The sequence below is a fragment of the Rhea americana genome, unplaced genomic scaffold (assembly GCF_003343005.1).
Source record: "Rhea americana isolate MKP2758 unplaced genomic scaffold, rheAme1 scaffold_190, whole genome shotgun sequence".
NCBI lineage: Eukaryota > Metazoa > Chordata > Aves > Rheiformes > Rheidae > Rhea > Rhea americana.
In genome coordinates, this window is record NW_028186039.1 from 753,080 (window position 1) to 775,882 (window position 22,803).

Genomic DNA, 22,803 nt, shown 5'->3' on the forward strand with positions numbered 1-22,803 from the left:
GGGGGGCCTGTCCCTGCCAATCACTTCTGTACTTAAAAGGTATCTCTCAGAAACTTCATAAGTTTTTTTAAAAAATCATTTTAAATGGTGGGGGGGGGCAGTTCCTGACCCAAAGGACTTCAAGGTGGGCCAACAGCCCTGACCCAACCAGAGCAGCCAAGGGAAGGAACCTAGGGTGGTCATGCTTCCTCACCTCCCCTCCACCCACGTCCAGGGAGCTGTGATCCCCTCATCACGCTGGAGCTGTTCCTGTCACCCCTGCTTCCTCCCAGCTTGCCCTGCCAAAATGCTTTCTGCTCCGCATTGAAAGCACACATTTAGTGAGGGGACTGCAATAGCTCCCTCGCTAAACATGTGATGCCTCCTCCTGAGAGGTTTTTCACCAGGGTTAAACAACACTGAATAAGCCAAGCATCACCTCATCTCAGCTGTGGCTTGCTCCAGGTTTTTACTTCCAAGCGCAAATACAACCCTGTGTGGTGCTACTGCGGCACCTTCCTACTCAGCTCTTCCTGCAGCGCAGCTCCCCGGTGAGGGTGGCAGGCCCCCTGCCTTCTGCAACTGCTCCTGAAGAGGTAGATGAAGGACAAATCTATTTCCTGCTTATCTGAATGGCAAACAAGATCCCTTACTCTTTGCATCGCCAGCTGGCAGAGGCCTGCTCTCACCAGCAAAAGGGGCTTGGTCAGGATACAGGTGTCCCCAAGGGCTGGCCCCCTCTGGAGCTTGGATTTAACTGTGCTCCTGCTTTTTTGAGGCTAGTGGCCTTTCCCTAGAGGAGAGCATGCTCCAGCTGCTGCCTCTGCAGCGCCACACCTTGCGCCCCTTGCAGAGATCCAGAAAGGGCCCTCCACTGACTACCTCAGCCACAGAGACCTTGCAGAAGCTCCTGGGATCCCCTCCGGGCCTGATGCACTGGGGACAATCAGCCCTCCATCTTCAGGGTGCCAAGGCTCACCTTGGGGTTTAGCTTTAGCCATTTCCCATTGTGGAGCTTACCCAGCATCTCCTCGCATGCCTGGATCCTGCCCTCCCCATGCATCGCCTGCACTGAGGAAAAGCCCTTTGCAAGTAAATGAGTGCAGAACCAGTAGCGTGTCCATCCTGCCAGCCCAGCTGTCCCCAAGCTCGGCCCTCCAGGGAATATCGTCAGCAGCTGGATGCCACCAGGCCAGCAATGCCACCGCTTCCATCCCTCTCCCCAGTGCCGGAGGAAGAGAGRAGCAAACATCAGCCCTGCGCCCCAACACCCTCCCATGACCAGCGTGAGCCAGGCTGGCAGCACAGCTTTGTTGCAAGTCCCATCTCCAGGCAAACAGAGACCAGTTTGGGAAAAACCACTGCTATATGGACACAGCTCAGGAGCTGCTTCCTTCCCCACCCCACCAGACTGAAAAGATTGACTTGGAGAGCTTGAGCCACTGATAGGTCTACCAACGCTGCCCAGCTTGCAGGGAATGATGGCCCCACATGTAGCAATTTTCTCCAGAGATGCCAGCATGGACCAGAAGCATGCTAAGAGACTGATCTCAAAGCAATGCATTGGCACTTCCTTAGCGGTCAAGGCCCGCATGCTCCTTAGGCTGCTAGCAAGGCTGGATTGACGGGAGCAAGGGACATCTCATGCTTCCGTGCACCAAATGCCATCCCAAGCCACCGCACTCCAGGCTGGGCTAGATCTACAGCTCTGAGTTCCCAAAGCTAGAGAACTTCAGGCCCCAGAGGATTCTTCCCTCCTGATTCACTAAAGCCAAAATTGAGGCTTGACAGAGGCCACGAGGCTCAGCAGGCCTTCTGCTGCCACCACGAGGTCCACCAGTATCCAGAGGACAGAAAATCTGCCAAGATATTCTTACTTTTCCGAGGAGAGCTTGTTAGCCAATGAGTTTGCCGCTTCTTTGCTTTTGCGGTCACATTCTCCTCTGCTGCAATCGGGATTTTTTACCCACAGGAAAGCACCTAGGCCAGGACTACTTAGGGCTGAGACGATCCCCAACCTCTCCAGCTTCCTTAGGCACAGGCTCCACGGAGGAGTTTAAACTCTGCCACAAGAAAGAGATCGAAAGAGCCTGAGCAGCTGCTGCTCCCCAGCCCCAGCCACATGTTCCCTCTGCCCTCAGCAAAGCCCCTGCTGTCACTCCCCCCACAACTTCCAGTCTTCATGTGTTTTCTGCCCTCATTTTTTTTGGAAAATGGGGCAGGTTGAAATCAACGAGAAAAGGCCGCAATGCCAAGGCCCGGGAAGGCTGTGTGGAGCGGGGCTGCCCTTGCACAGCCCAGGGACAGGCAGAGACCTGAGAAGGAGGGGACAGGGGAGCGCTAGGAGGGAGTGTAGAGGCCAGCATCACCCTTTGGCCATGCTCTCAATGAGCCCGTCAGGCTCTGCTGCATGTGGAGCATCTCAGAGGAAGGGCTTAGCAGAGGAGCCTCCATCACCCTTCCCTCCATGGACAGAAGCCTGGGGGACACGTGGGGCCAGAGCAAAACGGGGAGTGATACCAGCTCTCTGCTCACTCACTGGTCCTTCCTCGTCCTCTGCCTTGGTACCCTGCTCTCCTCCAGCTCCCTCGCTGCCCACGCTCATGCCAAGCTTGCTGCAGGCAGCCAGAGGGGCTCCAGATCCCACATCCATTGCAGGGTGCCCCAGCCCAGCTCCAACCAGGCAGCCCCACTGAAGAGCTCTGCTCTCACAGCTTCACCTGGAGCCCTGGTTCACACCGGGGCCAAGGGCCAAGGGCCAGGCCAGGAGGGGACTGATGGGCTGCAGATGCCCTGGTAGGACCTGCCCCAGCTGCACCTCCACAGAACTGCATTTGTCCTCTAGGAGTACATTTGGGTGTCAGACATTTATAACTATGCAGTAAGACAAGTGTTTTTAATACAGTTCACACATTGCAATTCATTAAAAGAATATTAAAATCATTGTTTATAAATTTATTTTTAGTCCAGAGAGGCTCAGATTAACATGTTTGAGAAAAAGAAATGCTCTGTCTCAGAAACTAACATCTGATACATTTATGTACAAATTTCTGAAACACATGGTTAACATAAGCAAAAAGCTTTTCCCAAACATAAAGTGCACCTTTTACAACAGCTTCAAAACAAACCCAAGCAACAATAAGAAAATTACATTATTCTGAACAAGTAAATACGTGATTTCATGTAGATAAGGAGATAAATGCCTTCACTCTATGATGTTATTTGTTGAAGCATAATAAAAAATCCTTTCTAAGCTTTTAAAGAGGTCACAATACCTTGCAATAGAAATTACATGGTACAACTGTAGAGGTGAAACACCATTAAAGATACGAACAGCAGAGGCTGCACAGCATCCCCCTTAAACACTTAAGCACAAGTTCATAAGAAAGCAGCAGAATGCAGAACAACTTCTGGTTATTTCATCAAATTAAATCTGAATAAGTAGTTGAATACTCATTCTCTTTACCTCTGCATAACAGCTATGAGTTGCCACAATAAAAAGGGCAAAGGAAATGCAGTAAGACAAGAAAAGAATTATGAAGTTCTCTCTTACAATGACTTCCTCACTCTGACAGTTTTCAAAACCAGTCTAGTCACCAATGCTTGACTGCCAAAATCAATATCAATTGCTGAACTTGCCTTTTTCTTTTTTTTTTTGAATAGATGTTACAAAAATCTAAAACTCAGTCTGACTTCTCAGCATTACAGAATATTTTGCTTGGTGTTTTCAGTTTTGACGGTGGGCTTTTTCAAGCATTTGGGTTTTATTTAACAAAAGCAAAGCAGACTTTAAAAAGAATGTTTGAGACCTGAGTAAAAGATAAGAGGAAAAAGGTCTTCCTCGTTTGTTTTTTCAACTGGACAGTCATTTAGCAACACTCACATCAGTATTACCAGTAAGGCGAACTGTAAGAATTCTTATAATTCTACATGGGAGAGGGAAAACAAAACAAAAAACAAAACAAAAAGCCTACAGAAACAGCAATCACAAAGCCACAGAACAGGGAACAGATGCAAGAATAGAGGAAGTCATGAAGGGCCTGTCTACCTAGTACAGTGTAACACAGATACAAGGTGCACTTTGTTGCAAGGAGGAGCAGAGCCGTGTGCAGCATCCTTCTGGGACTAGTTAGTCATGCTAAGAATTGTGCGTACGTCCACACGCTTTGACTCACATTCAAGTAGCTCTGCTTTCTTGCAAGTGCTCAAAGGATAGAAGTTTTGGGTAGCTTTTGTAGTTCAGTGTAGCAATAAAAATATAACATTCAATGTATCAAAAATACACTATAAAAACAATAAAAGGCTGTTGCTGAAATGCATTGTTACTTCAATAAAAATTGCATGGTCACTTTTATAGCAAGAGGGTTGCATCTTCATCACCTTTTCTAATTCCAGAAAAATAATCTTTGGTTAGTAAAAAGAACTCTTCCCCTTGCCCCCAACTTTTTATTATTATTATTTTAATTATTTCTTATTAAAGGAAGTATGTTTTATTGTTCTCGAAGAAGCCACCTATGGTTATTTCAAAGTGCTACTATCTCACTGTATTTCAAGAAGCATACTTACTCCTCTGCCTCAGGCACTGCAAAGAACTGAGCTGAAGATTTTCTACTAGTTCTTGTAACATTGTAATACCTTAAGAAGGGATCACTATCAGGAGAAGTAGTAATGTGTCTTCAACACCTCCTTGTAATTATGATGAATTTCAATATTTTAAGGTTTCTCTTGCTACAAAGCATCAATACATTCAAAAAAAATGAGAATTGAGTTTTTTCTGCTGCAACAGGTTATTTGTTATTTTTTGAAAAGTCCATTTTGAATATGCACTTAGTTTAAGTGTCTACATTAAAACAATCTGTACATATGCTGTATTGTAAAATGCATTACTGCATTGTTCTGTAAATTTTTACAGTCCATCAAATTGGCTTTTAAGTAACTTGCTACTCCGGGCTACCCATCTTCTGAAGGAGAGTGAACAGTGCAAAATGAAAAGTATTACTTATCAAAAGAAAGCCTTTGCTTGCAACTGGATTCTGAAGCTGAGGATTCATTCTCTTGCATGTTATTCCAGCTTTTTTTCATTGGAGTTAGATGAGGAGCAACCACATCACCATCCTATCATTAAAAGTCAGAAAATATTAATGACGTTATCTTTTGCTTTCCATCCTAAGCAAGAGGAAAGAGGCTCAGTGTCAGACTCAATACAAAAAAAAATAAAAATAAACGCAAAGTCCTAGAAGCATAGTATATCAATGATTATTGAAGATTGTGCTTCCCAGAAATAGGAACTGCTGTAGTCAGTGGTAATATCTGGTGGGGAAAAACCTTCCATCCTGCATCTGAGAAGCCTTCACCGCTCACAGTTTACTTCCTCCTAAATTGCCTGCAAATTCAGGAAGATCAGCAGGCATTGGTATACAAACTGGAAACATCAACATAAGTTTTTGCTCTGAATTTCTCACAGTGTCTCATTCAAGACTGCTGCATTCTGCTACAGGCAGGTGCTCAGATGCACCCTTCACAGTCTTAAGGTATATAACATGGGTAGAATAAATGTTATGGTCTAGTCAGTGATGCTTATCTTTCTCAGAAACATAGGTTAATCTAATGTTCAGGCACTGCAAACCTGGAAAACAAGTTGATGCGACTGCCCTGGCAGGTTGCATATGTCCCACACAGTGTGTAAGATACACATCCCTGAACTAGTAGATTGTGGTTGTAGGGTAGAACCACTATGACATATGGATGCTACAAGCAGAAAAAAACCTACTATTTGATCCATTTGTAAAAAGTCTTTCTGAAATTAGCTGTTCTCAAATGATAGACACCAGAACTATTTATGTAAGAATGAGCCTAAAACAAATAGTTCATGCCTACAGCTGTAGGCCCAGCAAATAAGAACACTAGTCTACTGACTGAATTTTCATTTCAGAGGGTGTAGCTCTTTCTCTGAATGAGACTTTCAGGTGTGTCTGGAAAATAAGATGCAAAGTTAGGGATATTAACATACTCAGTGTAAAGGAAATGCACATGGTTCACAACAAATTGTTCACACCTCATTTGTTAAGTGACTTGAAGACTTTAAYATAAGCATTTCCCCCCATACACACACACTTTCAGACTTGATCCAATATAGGACAGGACATCTGGAAAAGCACATGGAACTAAAGAAAGCTATTCTTTTTTATGGTATGAATATGAAACAAACAGAAGTTAAAACAGACCATTAGGAGAGAAATCTAACAGCAGACCCGCTATACGCTTAGAAATCTGACAGTTCATGTACCTTGCAGAGTGGCTCCGTCAGCATTCTCTAGTGAGAAAAGCTTACTTGATACAACCATAACTGCTTCCCTATCATGATAGATGTACTGAAAGCATCAGTACATAACAATTTTATTAGATGGAAGGCCCCAGCTTTCTGCAGGAGGCCATGATGAGGATGCTGTATCACACATCACCAGTTTACAGGCTTCTTCACCACATTTGGTAGGAGAAATGCAAAGCAAGACATACAGACTTTAGGCTTTCAGTTTTACCTGCCAGGCTAGCTCTCACACTGTGCAAAAGGAGTAACTTCATATCGGCTCTAGCATGCCCTCTTCCTCACAGTTGGTAACTTTATGTTCTGAGATTTGACCAAAAGAGGAAACAAAGAACAGACAAGACCTTCCTAAGCACTCAGGTTCTACTCAGCAGTTGCCCAGAGAATGGAGGCTTGCAATCTTGTTTTTCTAAAGGTTCTGCACTCTAACTCAGACCCAATGGGCTGACAAGGCATTTCCTGGGAGAGCAGGGAATTTGACAGCTGGTAAACATGGAAGGAAAAGCAGCAAAGCCACAGGAATAACTCATCTGACCTCTTCCTTAAATGTTTTGATTGCTGTGGTGTTTTAAGCCTTTATACGAGGCAACATGCATCAACGAACTAGCGAGTGTTTATGTGGACACTAATTTTGTTATAAAACATGACTTTTCAAATCACTTAAGTTAAATCAATACAAATCAAATCACTGTTCCTGTGAAATCAAAGCACGCCTAGATGCACGCCACAATAAAACCAGAAGGTATGTCATTGGGAAGCAGCTCTGCCACAAAGACAAGGCCTGAATCCCAAGACATTTCATGAAATAGTAACTTTACAGACTAAGGTGAAAATCTCTAAGAATAAGAAAATAGCATGAATTTGTTACCTGTGGTTTGGTGAAATCCCTCCTTATACACCACTGAATAAAATATTGTTTTGCAGCTGAAACAGTATCTGGATCCTGATTTTTGCAATAAACACGAATAACTTGCTCCGCAAAAGTCTCAGGCAAAAGCTTCGAGACCTTTGCAATAAGAAAGAAATAAGCTTTAGTCTTTCTCAGAATCTAGAGTCTACCGAACTTCAATTTCTTCATCTAAACACAAATTTAAAGCACTAAGAAATATCCCACTACAAGTCATAAGCTTTACCCACATGAATTATGTTTTTGTAAGATTCCTAAGTCTATACAAGTTAAACACTGCTCATATGTAACACCCATCCATCATATCTCCAGATAGCTGCAGCACTACCACAAGAACTACCACAAAGAAAGGTAAACACTGACACACAAACAGTAAAAAACAAAACAAAACAAAAAAACATGTCCTTCAGAAGCCAGTTGAGGAAAATAAAAACTACCTGTTCTTTACTGATCTTCACTGCCTTGGTAGGATCAGCTTTGCAATAGAAGAGAACATTATCAATAGGGTTCTGTTCTTTCATTCCATAATCCATACTGATAACCTTGCATATGAAACAAATAAAATGGTATTTGTTAATGTTCATCCTTAGTTTTGGTACAATAAATGCACAAAGATAGGCATTGTATTCCTGTAAATGATGGTAACCAAATAAAACTGTAATTAACAAATGCTTACTTAGTAAAACAACCTGATATTGGTATTTTTAAATCTTTTCTTCCACAATATTTTTCTCTGAAACTGCCAAGTGGACATGCACATTTGCTCCCAACTAGCTCTGCACTCTGAAACACTCCAATTTCAAACAACGGGAACATGCTGCTCCCTGGCAAACCTAAGTCTTTCTAAACCCCACTACATACTGAGGCAGAATTAGAGCTTAAAATTTTAAACATGAGGTGGTAAGACAATATAATTTATACCCTGTTGGATATAAATAAAACCAACAGTTTTGCAGTCAGCAGGGAGAAGAGTCTACTTCCCCATGACTTCAGTTTATGTGAGGCAAGGAACATACAGCTACCTCCTTCAAAGTTATGTGAACTGCTATAATTTCACCCAGTCTGACATGAATCTTCAACACGAGAGCTTTAAAAGTGATGTGTCAAATACTCTATACAAAACCAATCATTAGTTCTTCCCAGAATCAAATCAGAAGAGGGTTTAAGCTATTAGAAACTTGTACAATGCTCAAATCGTCTGCTCTGATATTGGCTCCTTCCAACCACTGCTGGGGAGATTCTGAGCTGTGGCACCAAGATGCTTTACGCACAAAAAAAAAATCTAGGAATAACTGCCAACAGGTTCATGCATCACATGTGAAATACCAGAAGTTTGGAAGTCACTCTGCTCACAGTTGACTGGCCTTCAGACACATGCCCACAGCAGTGGTTCCCAGACTGGGGTCTCTAACACCTGTAGGCTAAAAAACAAAGGTTTCCCCTTTCCTTTTCAGAAAGGAGGCAGTCATAGAACACATTCTGCACAGTCACTGAGAATATAGATTGTCCAAGGACAATCTCTTACGAAGCTGCCTGAAACCTTTGACCTGTGCAAGGCAATGCACATCCCAGGGAGAGCCACGTCACCAGGCCCTTTGCCTGACCCACAACAGCAAAACACAGCAAAAAAGAAGTTCACAGCTCTCAAAGCCTTGAGCTTTGAACTTGTTGCTATGTTATGAGACAATTTTTCTTTCTTTCTTTTTTTCTTTTCTTTTTCAACTGAAATGTTTCAGATTTTCACTATGGCATACAAAACTCTCTGTGACTGAGTAATTTTCACTCTAATCTCCCCCTGAAAGGAAAGATGTTTACATCAACTATGAAATCTTCAGCCTTTGGTTCCACAGTTGGAGGATTCTTTTCAGGCTTGGAATCAGCAATTTCTTCTGCTAGGCCATCATATTCACCCTGAAAAGATACAACAAATCAAAGTATATTTATGCATCATCAGGTCCACCTGGGCAACATAACATAACATGGGACTCAGCCAAAGTTTTCATTTCTTCATAGTTCAGTGGACTTTTTTTTTAAGCAATTTGACTGTTTTAATCCTTTGATACTTTAGATGACTTCCCCCCCCCCAAGAAAACAGGACTTTTTTTCTGCAGCAATATTTCCACATTTCCGTCTCTTGCCATTTTGCCATTCTTCTGCCTGTTTGCATGAAGACTCTTCCCATTCATTTTTCTTAAACATATTCAATGGCTTGGCTATGTAAAGACAGCAAAAGAGCTTTTAATACAATTTCTGAAATGGCAGTTAAGCCAAAAAAAAAAAAAAAAATGCAGCCAGCTACTTAGAGAACATTTATAAAGAAAAGAAATTCTGAATCTTCCAGCAATGGAGATTACCTTGGCAATTTCCTTCACTTTTTCAGGCTGAGTCTCTCCTAAAAATTTGTATAATTCACGTCGCTCTATTTTATGCAAAATTTCTCGTGCCTCAGCCAGTTCTGGACAACTTGAGTGCAGAATCTCCAAGTAGATATTATCTGTCAAAGTTGCATTGATTTTTTGTTAAATATGGCAAATTCTGCTGTYGCAGCAAACAAAGCAAAAATGTATGTAGAGGGACAAAGGTTAAATAAACAAGAAAAACTTTAACAGAATGGCCCAACACGCTAGTCTGACAACTGAGAAATCACTTAGAATATACTCTTGGTCATCACAAATYTGTGAGTGTTTTTGACTTAAAAAAACTAATCCAATTCTTACCCGTAAAACTTTAATTATTTCACTAGAGGTTGCTTTCTTTTCTCATTTAGCCAATCTCTCTTCAGCAGAACATCCCCAGTGCTAATAGGCTGAGGGATGAGGGTGAAATGAAAAAAATACTTCTTTTTTACAAATGAAAAAAAAAAATACTTCTGTTAAACCTCAAGAACTTCTCAAGCTTTGGATGCTGGAATCAAAGTCCCCCATTCTGTTCCCACATGACAGTGAAGCAGGCAGTGTGGTTCCCACTACCAACATGAGCAGCAAATTCTTTTGATGTGGCTTCAGTGTAGAAAGGCATTTTTGGCTGCCCTAAAGAAACCACTGCCGTCAGGATTCTGTTCACATGTCACACAAGCAACCCAGGTGCACCCTGTGCATCCATCTGCATTCTTCTAGCCCAGATTATCTGTGTGACTTTGCCGTGCACAGCGAGTACAGTTCTACAGCATGCTGCCCGGGATAGCAAAGTTGGCTTAAGAAACTCCCAACCCACTGCATAAGCACTGCTGTGATCTAGCAAAACACCTTTACAGAGGATTATTTTCATGGACAACAAGGCTGATCAGAGTATGAAAATACTTCATAAGAAACAACAGACTATGACTCTTCAGACTGAAAGAGAGAACCTAAAGGAAATACGCCTATGAGAAGACACACCGTGCAAAGGTGGTAACAAGGAATCATTTGCTGTCTTATCTATTACTTAAACTAGGATTTACTGTTGAATCAAGAGACCACAGRTCCAAAAACTAGAGGTGGTTTTTCATCCAACATGGAGGAAAGCTGGGGAAATCACTGCTGAGGAACCTCACAGAAGTTTGTTGTTTACACAGGTCAAAAAGGCAGTTGGATAGTTTCACGGAAGAATTTTTCATCACGGACCATTAAACACAAGCCTACTGTCTTCTGAGAAGTCCTCATGTTGCAACCACTGGCAGCAAGAAAGGAAGTATCTCAGTTTAAGAACAGGACAGAGGCAGGCTGTATTAGAGAAGGGTCCCTTCACTCAGCACCAGAGATCAGGCTGTTCCCCCCCTCAGAACTCTGTGCAGCCCCTTCACCAGCTCAACACAGCAGCTCTGCAGTCAGGCTGCATGTGGCTGTTGCTGATGAGAAAGGCTTGCAAATGGAAAGCTGTGTCTTAGCAGGACACAGCTTGAGGCATGTAGATCCCTCTGCAACAGCGCCCTTGGCCTCTGTCACCTTATCCGTAGGCTGAAGACAAAAATACATGAGTCTCTTCATTGTCCAGCTAAAGCTTGATGATGCAAACTCATGAAAACTGCCTTGCCACTGAAGAAAGATGCTGTGGGAATCCTTGTAGCTGTAGCTCACAGGCTGCCAGCCCTTGGGGACATGTGTTAGCAGGGTTGGCAGCATCCTCTGCCCTTCAGTCATTCCTGGCAAAAGCCCTTCAGCTTAGCAGGGCTTGCCGTGTCCACACTGGCCTTCACCTCCCATGCTGCACAAAACTAGCGAGGGGATGCCACAGCACTGAACAGAGGAATGCTGATGTGCTCCACAGTGAAGAGCAGGAGGGGGAGGCAAAACCAAAATGCTATGTAGAGAGAAGCAGGTGAACTGCACAACACGGGAGACAACACAGCTCATGTCAGTTATCATGAATTCAGTAATTTAAGTGTTTTCTGCTCACAAGGCTGACCCAGACCTCAAGAAGTGGGTGCCAGCAGAGTCAGAGTATATTTACAGGAAGTCATTCACTCTGGAATCATGTTGGACATCCCTGCGTGCCTTTAGGCAGGTTGCTGCTCTGCTTGTTTACCATGCAAGAACAATTCTGATGAGCTCTTGACAGAGCAAGTAGAAATTTTATGCAGTAAACCAAGTTGTTTGTAAAGTCTGTTTTCTTTCTGTTGCATTTGCTAGCAGGGTAACAATGTCCTAAAACATCAATCTAATCAGACCTTATCGCCCTTAGAAACCTGTCTGAGAGTTAGTTTCCCATTACAACTAGCATACAATACTCCTCCATCTGAAGTAGATAGACAGAGCGTTGCTCAGAGCTGACTGGTATTCCACCTGTGACAAGTGCAACAGAACTGGGGCACAAGTATGACCTCCAGAGAGCAATTCTTGCAATAATCTGGATTTCAATGCATGTAGAACATCATAAGCTGCTGCTTCTCTCTCTCTCTCTCTCTAGATGTACAAATAAAAACTATTTAAACTAGAAAGTTTCAGTTTTCCAGCAAGACATCAGAGCACAGAAATATGATGGTCAAGATCTGACTTTCCATCTGTTTATAAAAGCAGTACTTCAGAGTCCTAGTCATAGAACAGGATTCACATGCAAATAGCTGTACAAACAGGAAAAAACATTCCCCATTTTAATGGGTACTCACACTTTTTTATATAAAATAAAGCAAAATAAAAAAACTACTGAGAGCTCATACCAGTTAGCTTAGTGTAGGCTTCCATATCCTCCATGGCTGTAGAAATTCTGTAGGGTGTTCCTTTAGAGCCTTCTATTTTAAAAAACTGGTCTGCTTTTTGAAAGGCTTCTGTAATCCTATTTTGAGACAAAATTAAGAAGCATCTTATTGTTTAAGAGTCAGAAATGAAATGATGCTGTACATTATAAATACAAGACAAAAAATGAAACTGTAGTTCAAGTACATAGCAGAACCCAACCACACTGCAGTATCTCCTATCTCCATGCTGTCATTGTGCATTTCAATAGAGTCCTTCCATTTACTGAAAGCAGATTTGGATCAAGTCTTTACTTCATTTCAGTGAATCAGGAAGTACACTTGGTTCTGCTTCAAACTGTGATCTTATTACTGTTCAGTTGATTGAAGATCCCTACAAGACAGTGACATGCTCAATCAATTGCATCAATTACATCACAGATGACCATATTCTTGAGCAGACTAGTTGCTCCAGGAGTTAACTGAGTGAACACAAATCTTCAGACGCAAAGAACTGCTTAAAAATTGACTAAAAACTGATGTTCTAAAGATGAGCAAAAGTTCTGAAGTCTCCTGTATCTCTTGCTGTCATCTCACAGAATCAGTAAGGTTGGAAGGGACCTCTAGAGATCATCTAGTCCAAGCCCCCTGCTCAAGTAGGGTCATCTACAGCATGTTAGACAGGGTTGCACCCAGGTGGGCCTTGAAGATCTGCAGAGAAGGAGACTCCACAACCTCTCTGGGCAACCTCTTCCAGTGCTCTGTCACTCTCACAGCGAAGAAATTCCTCCTCATATTCAGGCGGAACTTCTGTGGTTCAGTTTTTGCCTGTTGTCTCTTGTCCTGTCGCACAGCACTTCTGGAAAGAGTTTGTCCCCGTCCCCTTCACACCCTCCCTTCAGATACTTACAGTTCTTGATAAAATACCCCCTCAGTCTTCTCTCCTTCAGGCTAAAAAGGCCCAGYTCTCACAGCCGCTCCTCACAGAGCCAATGCTCCAGCCCTCTGATCATCTTTGTAGCCCTRYRCTGGACTCTCTCCAGTAGCTCCATGTCTCTCTTGGACTGGGGAGCCCAGAACTGGACACAGTACTCGAGATGCAGCCTCACCAGGGCTGAGTAGCGGGGCAGGATCACCTCCCTCCACCTGCTGGCAACAGTCTTCCTAATGCACCCCAGGAGACCATTGGCCTTCCTGGCCACAAGGGCACATTGCTGGCTCATAGTCAACTTGTTGTCCACCAGCACTCCCAGGTCCTTCTCTGCAGAGCTGCTTTCCAGCAGGTCAGCCCCCAGCTTGTACTGGTGCATGGAGTTATTCCTCCCTAAGTGCAGGACTCTGCACTTGCCTTTATTTAGAGCTTGCTTATATTCCGGTGTGGATAGACTGCTATAATCCCAGTAAGCTAAGAGCAAAATTTCTATGATGTTTCACTCGTCACACGTTGGTTCATGGTTTAGTGATCCTCAAAAGCAGTCAGGCTAAAAATCCTTAGGTTTAATAGCATCTAAGACTACAAAATGAAAGAAATCAGAATGATGCCTGTACTGTGTGATCTCCTGCCTTCCTTTTTTCTAAACTTAACAGATGGTTACTCAGCAGCCAAGTTCATCATGAAAAAATTATTTTGAGATATTACTTTTCTTCAAAAGCAGAAATGCTAAATGGAATAATGCTAGAGGGGAACCTCTATATATTTACAGACATCCACAAGATGTACAAATGCGGGCAGTCAACTGAGATTGTCCTGGCAAATTTCTGATATGGCATTGCATAGACACAAGACACAGATCTCAGCTGAGCTGCAGTAACCTTGCTCTTGCTTTAGTCTATTGGTAAATCTTGCTCTGCTAAATAGTCAGTTTGAACTGACAGTCTTCACCTGCAAGTTAAACTTTCATTGTCAACAATTATAACAGCATAAGCACATCCTAGTAGAATGTTTCTTCAGGGTTTTAGTAACTTGCCACCGATTGCTTTTCACGTGGAAAGATGTTGTCCCTTTCTCTCTTATTATTCACAGCCTCCATAATACTCCAGCACTGAATATTGCCATAATAAAAAATCAGGTTGAATAGCCCAGTGGCTTTTATTACACATCACAGCTTATTGATTAGTTTAATATTCCAAATGTATATACAGTTTCAACAATTTAAAATAAATAGTATGCAATAAAAAGAAAGTATAATACTTGCATTATTTCAATGATGTTGCCAACCTTATGCTGGTATGCTCGTCGGTGCAGACAATTCCGTGTGTGGAACATATCATACAAATTTCCAACTTCCTGAATCAAAAAAAAAAAAARAAAAAAAAAAAAGAAAAAACAAATACCTTTTACTCTTGATCCTGCTTCAACTGAAAAAATCAAACAATCAAGGAAGTGAATGAACTGACTCTTTCCATTTGAAGCATACATTAGGACATGTATTTTTAACAATTTTCCAATTTTGAAATAGATTCAAACCATGGGAAAGCAGACACCCGTCAGTGTGCCCAAATAGTCTGAACATACCAGACGGGCAGAGAATAGTTATTGGAAACATGTTACAGGAAACCACATCTTTCCAAAGGCATGCTCTCCTCGTGTTCAGAAGATTTTGAGTAGGATAACATATAGCTGATGATTCCATAGGGTGTCCCTTAGACAGACTCACCACAAGCCCTGCAGACTGGGTTGTTCTGTTCCTCCTTTCCTTAATCCTGTTACTTTCAATCCTACCTCACAGAAGAGCAGCAACTTCTTTCTCTTCCTTACTACAAAGCACCCAGTAGACAACTCCCTGCATTTCCCCATGCAATTCAATTCACAGCTATACCACACTACCTAAGACAGGCCTTCATACATCACATTTTTCAGTATGCTGCTATGCCTGGTATGATTTTTATTGGTGAATGCTTCCTCAGTTCATACATACTGCTTACCTTGTCACGGGTACAGACATGCTTCTGGTTTTTTACTTCACAGACCCGAGTGAATTTAAGTAATCGCTTATAATCAAAATTATTCTGGATTCCTAGGTGATGGCAATCCCTAAAAATATTCCACACAGAGTATTTAACAATGAGATCATATCTACCGTAAATGTAGTAGCATTGTTTCAGAAGGAATTTAATAAAAAACAAACCATAAATTTTGTACCTTGCAAAATAATCCCATTTGTCAACGTCAATGCCATTTTTCTTGTTAGCTACTATCTCATAAAGGAAACTTTTCTCCTTTTGTCGACCAAGGTAGGGCCACTAATAACAAGGGAGTCGAGAAAATAAATAAATAAATAAATAAAAATAGTGAATTAAAACATGCAAACAATGTCAGACCAATATTTTATAGATAGTAGGAACACATTTTGACTTTGCTGTAATACACATCTAACACTGAGTTATATATCAAAGGACAYAAAAAGAATAAAAGAGCTTTTGTAGCTAAGTTGGGTGTTAGAAATCCAGAACTCAGGCTTAATAAGCCAATTTCATAGAATTTCAGAAGGAATAAAAGACCATGTATGTAATTATTTAATTTCCCATTCTACTAAAGCAAATGAGCTTTTAAAAAGGGGAAATTAGTGGGTAGCAATCAAGAAGGGGAAGACTAGATTTCTTTCTTTTTCTTTTTTTAAACTCTTAGGGAATGATTTAAATCTCCCTGCAGAAGACTGCAAGACAGTGACATGTAATCAACTGTAGAACTTTCTAGAATATATATAATTATTTTCAAACTATCTTAAATTAAAATTGCATAAGCAGCCAGCTACTTAAACTCCTAACCCATAGCTGAAAACTAATTCAGCCTTAAGTCAAACAGGAAATTTATTTCAAAACTATTGTAAAAACAAGTTGCACATAACCATTACCCTCTTGCAATGTAAGCATTCTTTAATCATACAAACACTGCTATAAAGTAGTTGCTCTAAAGAATAGCCTGCGCCAATAACAAAGAACTCTGTCACTGCACAAGGTTCCCAGAACACCATTCCTAGCAATGAAATTAAGAAAGAGTTCTTTACATCAAGACCAAAAGGCCTGCGACCTGATGGTATCACAGCACAGACAACTCGGCAGCAGCAAAGTCCATACTCTGGTAAGACTATGGCACAAATGACTTCAGCAGAAGACCCTGCATCCTAACACCAGGAAGATGGCAAGAGGGTTGCCACACACCACGTATACTATTCCTTCTCCTTTTATCTCACCAGAAAACAGGCATAGAGTTAAATCAAGGAAGAAAAGACAATGGGTAACAACCTGGCCTAAGATCTGTGGAAGCAGCAACTTTCTGATGCAAAGGACCACCTCGTAACACGTGATAACTTAAGGAGTATAAAAAGATCTGTGCAAAATCTAGTTTGTTGTCACTAGCCAAGAAGTGACCCCAGAGACATAATAAAGACTCAACAGCCAGTGCCCAGACTACTTGGACGCATGGTGTTTGTGAGTAGTTGAGTGGGACAGTGTCAGCGACAGATCTGTAAGCGAATGAGCATAAGACAGTAAAATCAACTTAGAGATTTTGTAAATAAATATCCTCTTCCATAAGATTGCAAACTGCATATTATTATGCTAAATTCCCTATGTTCTGTCATCAGAGACTTCCAAAACACACAGAAGCACTACACATTACTACGACAGAAAATAATGGGTACGTGCTAACATTTGTGGGCGTGATTTGTTTGGGACATCAGGCAAGTAGGTCTCCCACTGATGAGTTCTTTAATCTGGTAGGAACTGAACGGGTGTTCTTGAAAAGATGACAAAAACTGTAAAGTGAGGAGAGAGGACTTAATTCTTTTGTAGAGGAATAATTATGATTTCTTCATCACCTCTTGAGGCGACACATTTCTTCAACTCTTATCTTTCCTTTGCATTTGCTACTGCAATAAATCCAAATATTTTGCTATCATCTTCAAAGCTAACGTGGCTCTGGCCTTGCTCATGTACTTGGGGTGATGCTTTGCATTGCTCCCTGCCTCATTTCTGCCAGTTCTCAGTCTTGTTATTCATTATCAGCTTGTTACTCTAAACTATCTCCATGTTTTCTTCATACGGCCACTTAAAAACATGACCTCCCATCAGCACTACCTCCAGTGCTTCCAATAAACAGGTTGGTTTTATCCTAATTCAGTCATTTAAGATACTTATTAAAAATTCAGTTCTACCAATCTAGTTACAGCAACTTACTGCATACAAATACCTTTTTTTAAAGACTAATCCTATGACTTTGAGGCAACAGCTTCACATGACGATGCACGTGCCTAACTTAGTGAAGCTACTACCTAAGGCCAGCACCCTAAAAAACAACACTAAACTTTTGTAGGGTATTTCATGCAAGGATTCTCAGGAAGCTTCAAAAAAACCCAAAACAGGAAAAAAAAAGAAACAAAACAGAACCAAAATTATATTCCTTCTCAATAAAATTTAAGACATTTATAGAAATATCCRCAGAAGCAGTATAATGACTCACTGATTTCTCACAAGTGGTTTCATCTATAGGCCCTCCTATTTGTTCCTTGATAAAGTTCATATCTTCTTCCAGGACAAGACCGTAAGATTCCATGACTTTTTCTAGCTTATTGGAAGTGATCAGATGTTCAAACATTTCAACAGAAGCAGTTTCATGCTGTGRAAAAAAAAATGTAAATGTTCCTTTAAAAAGTTTCTTCTTCAGACCTTTCATGAGGTGTCATAACTTTCTCCCAAGCAGCACTGAGTAGCATTCCCTGGCATAGCACATGTGCCAGGTCACGCGGAAGTGTAGCACTTGTGTGATTTTCTATTCATTTTGCATTTACTCAGAGAGGACTAACATCCCTACCCACTGCTTCTAGAAACAGAATTTTCAGCATAGAGCTGTTAATTAAATGTTTTTAATAAATAGAAGAGAGTTATAATGTTGAAAGACAAAATAACCCACTTTGCCATGCAGTAAATTAAAAGTTGACTTAGCTCATTTTGTTTAGAATTAACTTGCACATAGAGGGTTGAAAGGAATGTATAACATTTTATTCAAAGCAAATAACCTTTGTAATTCCATTCATAAGTTCCTGAACATTTGAATTCTAATCACTCCATTAAGTATATGGASTTCGAACTAAAACATCAAAACTGAAAAGAAGTTACTGAATGATATTTTGCCTCTGTAAAATATATTCTTAAAAAAACTATCAATATATTTTAAAGCACGATACTGGCTTAAAATGATCAGTGCAGTCCCAATGCATTTTGCCCTTTCAAAACCTTACTATAGGTATTTTCAGGACTGAGGATTTACATTTCTTTTCTTTGTTATTCAATGAGATATTTGCAGAAACAGGACATGCTTACACAAACAGAATGTCTCAAGACATTACACAGAGGAGTTCAAGAGCATTTTCACTTTAGGAAGGAGATGCCAATGACAAATGTATGCCCTTGCTTACCCATACCTCCTTCTGCTTTATTAGGAAGGTTACATCTGCCCATGGCCAACACTAAGAGGGGGGAAAATTCCCCAAACGAATATTTACAGACAACAATAGGGAAATCTCCACAGGATAAGGAGACAACTTTGTTTTTTAATTACATCATCACAATGATGCAGTAAGAAAAAGCTAGATGACAACTATGTGCCCACAAGTACTGGTCAATCTTTTAAGATGAATTATTTTCCCTTTAAAAAATTGAGTTTTCTCATTTTATTTTAATAGCAAAATGCCTACCTTCCACTTCAAATCTGGACGAACAAGTGGAATAAATCTTCCATCAAACATGTGTGAAAATGGCCCATGACCTTAAAAATAAACATTATACAGGTTTCCTCTGAGACATGCTCATCAATAAAACTATTTGGAGCAAGCTAAGCACCTGGATTCTTATGTAATTGCCTTCAACTTCACATCACCTATCAGCAAGATTCAGCTACAGCAAGTACACTCACTAATGCAACATCTAAACTACTACTACATTCAACATACTCAGTTCCGCTACCTACACCACAAGCAAATATTCCAGTAACAGTAGGTACACTAATTATTCTATGACAGCTCTGAGAAAGATAGGCAGTTTTACAAAATAATCATGAAAAATGTTGAAAGGACCACTAACTTTCCAGTTGAGATGTTACTGGAGGTTTTAAGAGAACTGAAGATACCACAGAAAGAACAGGACACACGCCACAGAGGGAAGAATTCAAAGCACCATACTGAAAAGACTTGAACGAGTGGCTAAGCTGTCTGCGGATTTACCAAATACACTTGCCTAAAAGGAGAGTTGCTCCAGACTAAACAGGAATAAGTAAATCCTGTTGCAGAATATGGCCATGCATTGAGCAGCCAGGAACAGATCTCATGCTCTGATCTCATAGCTCTCTTTCTGGAGAGAAACAAATCATCCCAAGCATTGCTTACCCAAATCATGACAAAGCCCAGCAATCTCAACACAGAGGATGTCTCGCTGGGTTATATCGAGTTCTGGTTGTCTTTCCTTCAGTGCACGAACCAGACATCCTGCTAGATAGCCTACTCTGTTGCAGCAAAAACCAGAAAGTAAAGAAAATAGTATTTTAGGCTGAATAGAAAGAGAACAATTCATCAATTTTATTTCACCACATTAAGTCACAGCCGTAGTTTGACAGGTAGTACTCAACAGATACTCAACCCTCGATCTGCATGAGAATCACGGAAACAAATTATCTCCTCTAGTAGAGCCCTAGTAACATATTTGAGAGCAAAAAAGCAAAAATGCAACAGACTTCATGTCCAAAATGGAGACATTAACAACTGCATCCTAAGTATGGTATTCCCGCAACAACAGTTCTAAGAGGATGCATTCTGTACTTTACTCTCTCTCACAGATCAAATGTGTCACTATCAGTGCTCTCTTTAACTTCCAATTTAAACCCCCACATGTTTTATAAGAGGAAGAAGTGTCTTAGATCAAATTGTACTTTTTTTTTCCCTAGACCAACAAACACACAAAGCCTACTTCTATTTTAAACATAAAGAAATCTTTGAAATGACATACAAGTTAAGAACAACTGTCCTAAGTTTAACTATACAGCTTAATCGAACTGTTTGAAAGAAACATCAGTTGATGTTTCTGGATGGATGGATAGATACATTGGTATCAGTGTATCCTGGATCAATACATTGGTATCAATATATTCAATATGTATCCATTGACACCAATGGAGTTTTCAGACTCCTGTTCTCACAGGTTTATTTATATCCCTCAGGTTTTTATATTTCCAGGTTCATTAGATGCTGTTAATTTAAGCTTGCCTCACTAGCTTGACCCTTTGCAATAGTCATTTGCCTCTTGTTAGCCTTCTGAGGGACAGTAGCCAGACTTGCTCCAAATTATTTCTATACAACATCTTCTATAAAACAACTTTAGGCTGGCCAAATCACCTGAAAAAATACACCAAGTAGTTTAATTTCTCTGCACCTGGGGATATGCCTTTAAAACAAGGTTATACTGGTGATTACTCAGCTTCTCTGTGGATCGTGAATGATCTAAGTAACAATAACCTTTCTAAAGCAAACCAGTGGAAATCCCAATGYCCACAATCTGTTTCTGTTTAACTTAACAGTCTGACTACTTGTCATCTAACTGTAATATATTGCATAAAGCATACCTAAGTACAAACATTACAGCCAAAATCCATTTCATCTGTGCTGGATAATACAAGAGTAATACAACTGACCAGTCATTTATGGCAAATTCAGTATCCCTCCCAACTCAATTTAGACCAGGAAAAACATAAAGCATTCCATCTCACAAGGAGAAAGAAGGGGGAAAACAGAAATCTAACAGTGATTCATCTTGCAGATTTCATGGTTTTGCTCTATCAAAAGAAATTAAAGAGAACAGCCCACACCCACAATTACATAGGATATACAGGAACATTTACAAGACAGAAAATGGCACACAGCTGTTTTCAAAGTGGAAACAATCTCAGGAAAATTAAAATGCAAGAGACATGCATATAAGAGAACAACACCTTACCCTAAAGAGTGTTCAAAGCGGTTGTGAGAAGCTCCTGGAAAAACAAAGTACGTGCCTCCCAGCTGCTTAATGTATCGAAGGCGCTGAAACTGAGGAGTGTCGATGATGCGAACAAGAAGAGGATGTATCTCAATATGCCCATGAATGGGATCATTAAAAACCTGGAAGAGTCAAATAATAATGAAACCAACATTTAAAAACTGACTTTTAAAAGAAACAGGCGCCAAGATAGAGGATGTCTACAAGGGTCAGCTATTTGGGGGAAAAGGGCTGTTTTCTCTTTTAAAATAGTCATATCTTTTCTATCCTAGATAATGCTTTATCTCAGAGAACTACTTAGTGTGATGTTCAAAAAGATAAAGCTATGCATTTCAGTAGGTAAAGGAATCTAAGTAAAAAATCTCAAAAAATGTTATCTGTATCTGTTTCATTCTGACACTTACCACTTGATAAAACAGCTGTCTTTATTAATGGCAACATCTGCCATTCCAATTAAAGCAGGATACCACAACACATTTCCAAGGCATCCAATAAGAAGTGTTCAGTTTGCCAGTGCTTGTGTTTTTAAAAATCAAGCCAAATTTTGCAAAGAGGAAATTATRATTCCAATCGTTTTTGTAAAATAATAGACAAAACTCGAGATACCTGCCATTTGAAAGAAGCAGTCCTGGACCACCTCCGCATATGCATTTTAAAAAATATCTTAGTAACTACAGAGACTTATTAGAGAAGATAAGCATAACCACATTTAATCCTTGCATCAGAACAGAAGATAAAGCCATTCCAGGATATATATCTTGGTAAAATACTGAACAAAATAGGATTCTTTCTGACAGGCTCTCTCCTCATTGTCCCTAAACTGATAGGGCTCTAACAGATGTGCAGAAGGCTGAGGGATGCATGTAGCAGCCAGCCTTTATCTGAATTGAACTAACAGGTAACAGTGTGAGAAACTGTTCAACAGTGCAAACTGTGGCAGACAAAAGTAGTCTGCCAACCCAAACCTGGGGCTAAACTAATAAAGAACAAAAAGAAAAGAGTCTACTAGACAAAAGATGTGAATGCACTACATTTCCAAACAGCTCACTTGCTCTTTCAATTTTTCACAACTGCCAGGTGCCCACATCAAGCTTTTAACTGATGATCTTAACAACTTCATTGGTTAATGTGGTTTACAAAGACTCCCAACTATCAAAGAGAAAGGGCTTGGAGTTCACTGCTCTAGAGAAGAAAAGCACCACAGCAGCACAGGCTGCCACCACAGAACTCAAAGACAATGGGAGGAGCAACAGAGGACAGTGATCTGAAGTGTCAGTACCAGCTGGCAGCACCACTCTCTCGCTGGCCTCCCCACACAGCAACACAGTTACCTTCATTATGTCCACATGCTGCTGTCTCAGTTTGTTCAGGCAGGCAAGCACTTTCAGTCTCTCAGCTGGGAGGCTAGGAAAAAAAAAGAAG

At 40.8% G+C, this 22,803-nt stretch overlaps 1 protein-coding gene across 6 annotated transcripts in view; it reads right to left on the reverse strand.

Moving 5' to 3' along the window:
- The window catches only part of SAMHD1 (SAM and HD domain containing deoxynucleoside triphosphate triphosphohydrolase 1), a 31,076-nt gene that overhangs the window by 1,109 nt on the left and 7,164 nt on the right, over window positions 1-22,803 (reverse strand). For 2 of the 6 annotated variants that reach the window (XM_085302620.1, XM_085302625.1), the window contains exons 2-15: window positions 22,713-22,785; window positions 21,343-21,503; window positions 19,743-19,858; window positions 19,056-19,126; window positions 17,822-17,977; window positions 15,503-15,603; window positions 15,286-15,394; window positions 14,556-14,647; window positions 12,346-12,461; window positions 9,566-9,705; window positions 9,027-9,122; window positions 7,649-7,753; window positions 7,173-7,310; window positions 2,920-5,094 (exon numbers count right to left, since the gene is read on the reverse strand). In XM_085302620.1, the coding sequence (XP_085158746.1) occupies window positions 4,975-5,094; window positions 7,173-7,310; window positions 7,649-7,753; window positions 9,027-9,122; window positions 9,566-9,705; window positions 12,346-12,461; window positions 14,556-14,647; window positions 15,286-15,394; window positions 15,503-15,603; window positions 17,822-17,977; window positions 19,056-19,126; window positions 19,743-19,858; window positions 21,343-21,503; window positions 22,713-22,785 (1,594 nt within the window). In that variant the 3' untranslated portion in view covers window positions 2,920-4,974. The other 4 variants (XR_014895565.1, XM_085302623.1, XM_085302622.1 and 1 more) reach the window with 4 other exon arrangements.